The sequence below is a fragment of the Psittacula echo genome, assembly GCF_963264785.1.
Source record: "Psittacula echo genome assembly, chromosome: 7".
Taxonomy (NCBI): Eukaryota; Metazoa; Chordata; class Aves; order Psittaciformes; family Psittacidae; genus Psittacula; species Psittacula echo.
The window spans coordinates 21397445-21406721 of record NC_137740.1 but is presented as its reverse complement, the minus strand read 5'-3'; the positions used below and the strand labels follow the sequence as shown (position 1 = coordinate 21406721).

Genomic DNA, 9277 nt, shown 5'->3' with positions numbered 1-9277 from the left:
CGCCGCGCCGTAGAATGGGGCAGGCGGAGCGCCTCCACCTGCCTTGCGCGCCCCCTGGCGGCGGGAGGGGTGGGCAGAGGGGGCGGGGCGAAGTGGGCGTGAGGTCATGCTGCGCGAGGGCGCTGCCCATGAAGCGACGGCGGCCATTTTGGTTATGGGCGAGTCTCCGCTTGGGCTGACTTTGGTTCCTCGCGACAGTTGGGTCCCGGCAGCCGCCGCCACCGGCCCGGCCCCACCCAGGCCTCAGAACCGTGCCCAGCCTGCGCTGTGCGCAGCCCCAAGGCTGTCCGCGCCATCCCCGTCCGCCATTTCCGCTGCTCCATGCCGCGGGCGCAGAGAGCAAGACTGTCCCGCCACCGGCCGGTCTGTGCTGCCTGGTTTACGGGTTTGGGGCACCTGGGCAATGGTGTATCTCTTCCTCGAACACGCAGCGGGCTCCTTGTCCGCGGCTGCCTCCAGCGCGCTAATTTCCTTCCGCAGCCCCCTCCTCGGCCCCACACGGCGCTCCCGGGCAGGCTGAACAAAGGGCAGGCGGGGTGCGAGCCCCGCGTACGAGGCAGGTGGTCTGTCTGACACCCCCCCGGGCCAGCCCTGAGCGCTTGCTTTGGTGGTGGAACTCGTGCATCATAAGGAGATGTATTTAACGCCGTTAAAACTAATTGCTCACTTTGCTGCAGAGTAAAGTGACTCCGGGGAGAGATTTCATGTGAGTATTTTGGACGGCACAAGGAACGTTGAAAAGAGTTACTATAGTGCAGTGGGAGGTCCGGGCTTTTCACACACTATTTTCATCTCGCCAATGTTATTCCAGTTTCATGCAGCGCCAGGATGTTAGGATGTGGTTTGCTCAATCCTTGTGAACCCAGCGCTGAGAGCCCGGCAGCACACCCCAATCCCATGGCCGCGTCTAGACAAAGATTTAATGGCAATGGCAGCGTGTTGACAAAGGTGGTCTAAGCTGTGCTAGCGCCTCGGTGTTCTTTAGTAACTAAACCCCACCAGTTCAGCCTGCATTAAGTTTTGTGCTCTCAAGTCTGGCATGAACTTTGCAGACTGCATTCTTTAGCAATATACTTCCCCCTCCCATTACTAATGAAGCCTTCCTGTATGTGCTCAGAGCATGAACAGTGCAGATACTCTCAGAGACAGATGTCTGCTGGCCAGTGCCAGTGGCTCGTTTATGCTGGAGTCTGTTCAGCACAACAAAGCCACAGGTATCTGGACAGAAGAAGGGATCCCCTCAGATCCAAACCCCATTCTGCTGAGCTTCATTGTGTGTTTAGGCAAGGAAAGAGGAAGGCTTTCTTTTCCGAGTGCAGTGGGTGGTCTGTAACCTGGCATGTCCAGGCCAACAGAGGGGCAGAATGTGAGGAGGAGGAGTCCACTCCCCTGGCAGAGGGGTATATTGGCTGCTGGATGGTCTGGATCTTTTCAAATAAAGCAGAGAGATGATGTGAGGTGGAGGAGGATGCAGGGAAGTGTAATAGGTCATACACAGTGTGCGAGGCAAAGTATGTCACATATCATGGGGTAACATAATGCATACAGGAACAGAAACAAAAATGAAGTTAGATATACCACCTCCCTCTTTCAAAGGTAGAAAAGATCTGAAGCCTTTAGCCCAAATGGGATAGCCATGGCAAAAGACCATGGCCCCAGTGTGCAAACCAGGGAAACTGCGGAAATTCATCACCAGTTTATTCAAGGGCCTACGGGTGAGTTTGTATGTCCTCTGTGTGTGCATGGCAGGAGATTGAGAGACCTGAACAGCTGCAGGTAAAAACAGAACATTCTTAATAAGCAAGAACTGATTTCTACTCACAGCACTTAGCTCCAGCCTCAGGCTGTGGTGTAATTCATGTGGCTCTTGCTGGGGAAAAAAACAAACTTTGGTTGCTCTGCATCATTTATAAGGTATTTGATTGGCTGGACTGCCTCTGTGGAGACACACTCCCTCCCTTTATCTGCTTTTACTGTGTGAGTCTGTTGTTTCACATAAACTGAAGAGGTGCTGAGGCTGCACACTGCTCAGGGCAGGCTCTGTACAAACACATGAGCTGGGCTTCTGTCCTGCAAGCTTTGCGGTTTGCCTTTCCCAAGAACAGCCAAGGTAGCCTCCCCCAGAGCGTACCCAGGACCCAATGAGGTAGGTGTGAACCTCTGCCTTCTCTTTCAAAGGTAGAAGAAATAGTAGACAGGAAACTAGCAAGATTACAGACCTCTTAGCATGTGCCTTATTAGGTTTGTAATTGGACTTAAGTCAACTGACCAAGAAAAGATTGGCAAAGTGGAGAGACACACAGCTTCATAACTGTGAGCAAGAAGCACATCTATGGAACAGAGCCTGTAAGGTCTAGAAGGAGAGCTACGGAGCACTGACCAGCAGACTCTGGTGCAGTTGCACTTTGCACTGCAGAAATGTCTCCCAGTGCTTCCTCCTCTTGCAGGCCACAGGGCCTTTGGAAAAGGCAGAGGGAAGAGACAGGGCTGGGGTGGCTCCCAGCACTGACCTGAGCTGCCACCAATGGCTCTCCCAATGATGTCCTCCGTTAGTTACAACTACATTATAGTCACCTTTTGCTGCTATTTGTCAAGCACTCAATTTCTTAATAAACAGAAGTAGGTGTCTCTTTTTAGGGGGCAGAGACCCCAACATACCAACTCCAGAAAAGCCCATGTTCTCATTCAAGTGGATTTCTAGACTGGTTGCAAATGTCACCATCTACCTTGCACTACATGCAGTGCAGCACTTGTCTTCTGCTGCCCACACGGCAACCCCAGTACCTCTCTTGGTGCCTCAGAGCTCTTTCCTTAACCTCATAAAGAAAAAATGACCAGATCAGGACAATTTTTAAGGGCTGCAGCTGCAGAGTAAGTTGCACCAGTAAATCGGCTTCACTGTATTTTGTTTTGCTTGAGGATGGCCAGGGAAGGAATGATGGTTGTATCTATTCTCAGCCTTCTCCCATGCAGATTGGATGGCTGAGCTCACCAGTGGTGCATTACAGGATTTCCATTAAGGAACCTGTCAGAGAGGCTTGAAATCTCTTGTATGTAAACAGAGCTTGTCCTACTTACTCCAAAAGAAGATACATCTTGTTCCTGTTTCATTTAATCCAGAGTGGATTAAATTAAACAAAATCATGGCAGTCTTACTTTGGAATGAAATGCACATGTTAAACTGTTACCAGACAGCTCCAGGCATACACTGATACTTAAAACACTGAGTCAGGTCCTTCGTAAGCTCTCCAAGCCAAGGATACTTGTTTACTTTTGCTTTTTCCCACCCTCTGTTGCCCTAGTAAGCTCCTAAGTACTTGTGTGGTACAAATGCTAATTTAAAACAAGATCTTGGGCTGCTGCATTAAGTATGTTGCTCACTGAAATTATACTGTACATCTGCAGAAAGACTCAATAATAGCTAACAGACATATGAACTTCTCAGCCTATGCTTATTTCATTGTGCTATTAACTTTACAGCCTAATTATGTCTCAAACACCTGCCTAACCAAACTCATTAATGAATTAGCAGCAGACTGGGAAAGAGGATACTCATAGGATGGTTTGGGATTGCTGCTGCAAGGAAAGAAGAGGAGCTACGCAAACTCAGGGAAATGAGGAAAAGGAGGAAAGGACAGGAGTTGTAGAAGTTGCTAAAAGCAAGCAGATCTCTCCTCACCCCATATTATGCAGGATACAGTACTTGGGGACTGAATCCATAAATACAGATAATTAAAGAGTTACCCTACAGGTCAGATGCTCCAGACTCCCCCTGGCACCCACAGGAAATGCGATATAGATTGAAAAGTCTACATGTTCCCATCTTTCCCCCCCTTTCTGGCTCAGGAACTGTAATTAAAGGGAAAATCGGCCTCTCTCCTGCCTTAGAGAGTACAGTGGCACAGCTGGTTTTCATCTTGGCTAGCACGCTCTGTCCTCAGGCTACTAAGTGCTGAGTAATTTTTACCAAGCTCTGCTTGCAGATAAATGATGTTCTTCTTTTAGCTGCTGAAAAGGCAAAGCTACAAATACTCGATCTTTTATTCTTTTCTCATAAACTCCTAACATTGAATACTAAAAATGCAGCCAGAGATTTTCCACTACCATTTATTCTCAGCATGGTCACAACTGTATTACAATTACAGACCCGCACCCATTTGCTGAAGCTCAGCTGTAGTTCCCTGTTAACCTGAAGCTTCCAATTAAAGGCTCCTTCAATTTCATTGATAGTTTGCATATACTCCAAGGACCTACTTGATTTTTTTTTTCCTCCGAAAACACATTCCATGAGAAGGGCAACTGCTTTAAATAACTTCACACTAATTTTCTGGAAAAGCCTGATGAGTAAATGCCAGTCTCAGAAGAAAAGCCTGTGTGTGACTGTGCAGTTCAGGTAATTCCTCTCACAGCTATAAATATAAAAATATCTGAAAGCTTTTGAGTAAGTGCGGCACAACTGCTGGGCAGATAAAGTGTGGGATCAGACCAATGGAAAGAATCTAGAAAGGTACAACACTGGAAACCCATTAGTTTAATTCAAGTTTTGTGTAGTGTTTTTAGCAAGATCTTAGGTTTTCCAAGAAACTGCATAAAAATCAGTTAAAAATTGAATAGAAAATTATTTTTAAAACACTAGTTAATCTTGGCAATACTGTTCTCCCACCTACCTCCAGTAAGTGAAGCCATGGACATGAAGCCAGCGCGGAGAGGAGGCTGAAAACTGGCAAGAAATGCCATGGCTAATTTTAGAATCATTTCTAGTCAAGCAGCATGACACGTAGTAACAGTGCATATAAAAGTACCTGCACCTTCTGGAAGATAAAGCAAGGTTTTCAAAGGTATGTTCAAAGCATAAGACTAACAGTCTGCAAACAAGCAGGCCAGGATGCCTTTGTATTTTAGGATGGGGAAGCGGGGGAGGGGAAGGCTCTGCATCTGGATCCTGAACCACATTAATGGGATTTCTTCTCTTGCTAGTCCTCAGGATGTGGCTGTCTTCCCTCAGCCCACAGAAGTCTATTTAAACACTATGGTAGAGGTATTCTGTTGTAGTGTAGTTTCTAATTTTAAGTGCTTTCAAGCATTTAAACTTGATTGTGTTTGAAGCTCCAGGGGAGTGAATCTGTGCCATCTTTCCGTTATTAAAGCCTTCAGACCCAGCACTGGACTTTGGTAACCTTGTATTAGGGCCGTGCGAGGAGATGCTGGGGTGTAACAGTGTTCCTGTTACTGAAGTGTTAGCAGGAAACAGCCCATGTTAAACACACTTCACGTGAAGCGTTCTTCTTAAATGTCTTGTAAAACAAACAAAACATTGGTTAGAAACACATTCACAGCCACTGGCCACATAGGTTTTGTATTTAATAGAAATTAAATTAGTAGCTTAATATACATAATGTGACACTTTCTGATCCAGCAGCTTTCCAGTTCTTGCTTTCAAGTCACAGAGCAAATACTGTACAAAAATTATAACAAAGAGCAGCCAAAGAATAAACACTCACTAGAACACTGGACTGAGAAAGGCTAGCTTTATCTGGAGCTACACATGCCAAAGGATACATAACAATGGACCCATCGTGGTACAATCATGCATTACCAAGAGATAGATCTGCTGCCAGCCACACACACATTCTTCCAGGGCAGACAACAGAATCCTGGAGTGCAGAGTGGGCTGTTTTATCGTGCTCCGTAGCTGTAGTAGTAAGGTTCATCCGGGCGGTATCCATAGGCAGTCGCTGGGCGGCCAGGAACTCCTGGTGGTTGACCAAACCCATCAACTCCCATGCTACGAAAGAGTAGAGAGAGAATGTAGGGTTTTGTAGGGTGAGGAAGATGTGCTATCATTGGTGGCTCCAACTCTTCCTGCTAGGGAGAGAATTTAGTGAGGCAACTTTGCAAGCCATATTTTCCTTCTAGCCAGCACTGCTCTCTCCCCTCTTCCCTTGATGGAAAAAGAAATGTTGCAGATAAATCAGCACAACTCTTATTGAGTAAAGGCTTTCAGGTCAAACAGAAGTCCCAGAAAGACAGAAATACACTATCCTTTATGGATTTACTGGCAAAGTACTTTACTTCTGTGACTCAGTTTCTCTGCACATTAAAGTTAACCTATCTTTCAGGAAAGGCTTCAAGCATGCTTCTTGCAAAGCCCACTGATAACCCAGCCCTAGAGAGTACATCTGAATAATCTGATTTCCTTCAGTACATTTCTGAAGCCTCTGAGAAAATAACCTGCTAGAAATGAAAAAGTGAGAATATCTGGCACATCAACATAGTTGAGTAAAGGACACTGTTTCTGGTGGGATACAAGATTAACAGCCAAATGGCAGAAAGAATTCATCATATACTGGAAGGTTATATACTAATGAGACAAAAAATTAACTTTTCATGTAGAACAGCATCCTTTACACCTAAAAAGTTCCACAGCAATGAATTAGACACTCAAGCACAAAAAATGGCATAGGGAAAAGTGGCACATATTTCATACTCAACAGTAACTCTCATGCAGGAGGAAGAGGAAGAAGGAACACCGCCTAAGATACTGGATTATTGCCTATTCATAGTTATGTCACTGCTTAACTTCCACTTCAGTAGGACAAATGGAAAAGGATTCTGATTTATTGCCTAACTAAGGATGCATTGAAAGGAGCTGAACTTCCCCTCTGAAGACTGTCAGAACACAAAGAACCAGAGTGCTTTTGGAGTGGGGAAAAGCTGGACCTCATTACTGCCAATTATACATATGGAACATGGTTTATGCAAGAGTCAGGGCTGGGAAAGAATCACCCATCCACAAGATGTACAATGGGTGGGCCCCAAGCCCTGGCTCAGCACAAAGCTGGCACTCCTGAAAGGGCTCAGCTGAAGTGGTGGGGGACCATGTCCCATCACTCTGTCCTTGCAAAAACACTTTCCTCAGATTGTGCTTCTATGTGGTCCTAGAAAAGGGTCTTTGGTACTTGGTTTCTCAGGAAACTAGTTCACTCTTGGGATATTGTGATAATCACATGAAGGTGGAAGTTCTGAGGCAGAGAGGTGTCCTCTGAGAGGGAAGGGACACAGCCATAAGCCAAACTGCAGGGAAAAAAAAAATCGTTGAGTTTCACTTGAAGATATCTTGAGAAATACAGCACACAAAGTGCTTTGCTATTTCCACGTACGTCTGTCTGTCCTCGAACTGGCAACGCCCCTGGCCCCGTAACTCATACACGGAGCCATCCGTCTGATCAGTCCCTTCAGCACGGCAAAGAGAAGCAGAGTAGCCATGGAGCCAGTACCATTCAGTGGCGCAAAGCCACGCGAATATATGGTCGAGGTGTAATAACGACGCCGAACCACAAGGTGGCAGTGGGCCTCTATTACTGCAGGCAGAGCTCTTCCAGCTACTTCCAGTTTAGTAATCCTTATTCAAAGAACTTTTAAATGTATTTAAATTGATAACAAGAGCAGGGAAAATATGTTTTCAATCACATTCTCAATTTTTTTTTATATTTTTTTTTAATAAATGTGTAAGTAATTATGTCAAAATCCCCAGAGTTTAAACTTTGAGGAGTATCAGTTATTTCCAAATGGTTCAGACATATGTTAGTGTCCTGAAGAAAACTGGAAGAGATGAATCAGCTGATAACTACTTTAGACAGTTAAAAAAAAAATAAAAAGGAACAGAAAAATCACATTAGCACACCTTGATCAAATCACCACTCTTTGCTATCTAAGTATTTCTGTGAAGTAAATGAAGGCTTGTCCATGCTTAAAAAAAAATTGGCTTCATTTTTACGTGTTAGTGCTCTTGAAATATACCAGCTTTGCCTATTTGATTATTTGTGCTGGCAGCCTGTAGCAAGAAGCTTCCCCTCTTAGTTGAAGGAAATGTTATTGAACCCAGGAGGTAACCGAGGGGTAGGGCAACAAAACAGCAAACACATCTGGAGACTGAAGTCTGGCATACTGGTGCAGCTGGCAGGCCAAGGGCAGTGACTGCAAGCATGACCCTCAGAGGTGGAGACCAGTTTAAAAACCAAGTCCTGATGAATCCTTGCCATGTTTGCCAAGAACAGCCAGGAAAGATGGTAGCTTCTCAGCTGTAAACACTTGTTGGGTAATGATTGCCCAAGATCATGACTTGTGCCATGTGTTTTTCAGTTTACACCAGCAATCAACTTTGAAACTTACTCCTAGGAAAAAGTTGGCCTTATTTATTATACCTCATCTACAGGGAAAGTTGATGCTCCGCAGGGCAAGTGTCAGCCTGTCTTCACCAAAAGTTAGGGACACATAATTATGCCACTGAGATAACAATACTCATCCCCAAATAGGTATTTTTTCTCCCCATTAGTCAGTCCTGTTCCAGCAGGTACCTAGCAGAAGCGTATGTCATCCCGATAGCTGTGTAACAGATACAGATCATGCACCACCACACAAACTCCTGAGAAAAATGATTCATGCCATTGCTCTAATCTGTAAGTTATTTAAGGCAGCTCTGATTCAAAATGGCACACACGTGCGCACTGAGATTGGTGCTCACTATCCACACCATCAAAGCATGACTGTTTTCTTGTGCAAAGTTTACCACCATGCCTGGGGCTGATGGAGTTAAACAGGGAACAGTACAGCTAATTACTATGCACTGCTAACCCCAGTTGCTGGTTCACTTTGAGACCCTTTAAAATATGAGCTGTGTATTTTACCCCTATGCACTCTCTTAATGATTTGTTTTTTTTAGACTGAAATCACTTCTAGCCATCAGTTATACTCGAGGTCTCTACACAAGCACTTCTCCAAGCACAAATATTTCTTTTTCCTATTGGTCTGCCAGCCCCTGTCAGAGCAAATTTCACTTTAAACTAAATGCTAGGATACTTAAAACCTCTTGGATTACTCAGGCTGCTAGTGTGATCTATGACCTTCTCCAAATGACAGCTGAACTTTCCAATTTGCTTGTACTGCTGGGGAGCTGAAGAACACATGCCGAAGATGAAAATGTTCCTGATGTGCACGAGTGAGGAGAGATTTCTTAACAGCTCTACTTATTGATACCTACTCTGATTCGTAACATCCAAGTTAATATACCCATCTATGAACCAAGGTGCCCTGACATAATTTAACATGTAAGGACCAACAGTGCTCCCCTCAAAGCAGGAAATGCCAGCCAGCCATCCCACTATGTCCACAAAATGCTTCCTTTCCTTAACTTCCTCCTGCAGTCAGAGCCTCAGAGACTAGATAGGCTTTGTGGTACATCTGGAAACCTTGGCAGGCTCAGACAGGACGCACTATG

At 45.2% G+C, this 9277-nt stretch overlaps 1 protein-coding gene across 3 annotated transcripts in view; it reads right to left on the bottom strand.

Annotated features, from left to right (window-relative positions):
- Window positions 1-5369: 5369 nt before the first annotated feature.
- The window catches only part of KIFAP3 (kinesin associated protein 3), a 70797-nt gene continuing 66889 nt past the window's right edge, over window positions 5370-9277 (bottom strand). For all 3 annotated transcript variants that reach the window (XM_080623181.1, XM_080623183.1, XM_080623182.1), the window contains one exon: window positions 5370-5785. In XM_080623181.1, coding sequence (XP_080479307.1) covers window positions 5677-5785 — 109 coding nt within the window. In that variant the 3' untranslated portion in view covers window positions 5370-5676. The remainder of the gene's footprint in view (window positions 5786-9277) is intronic.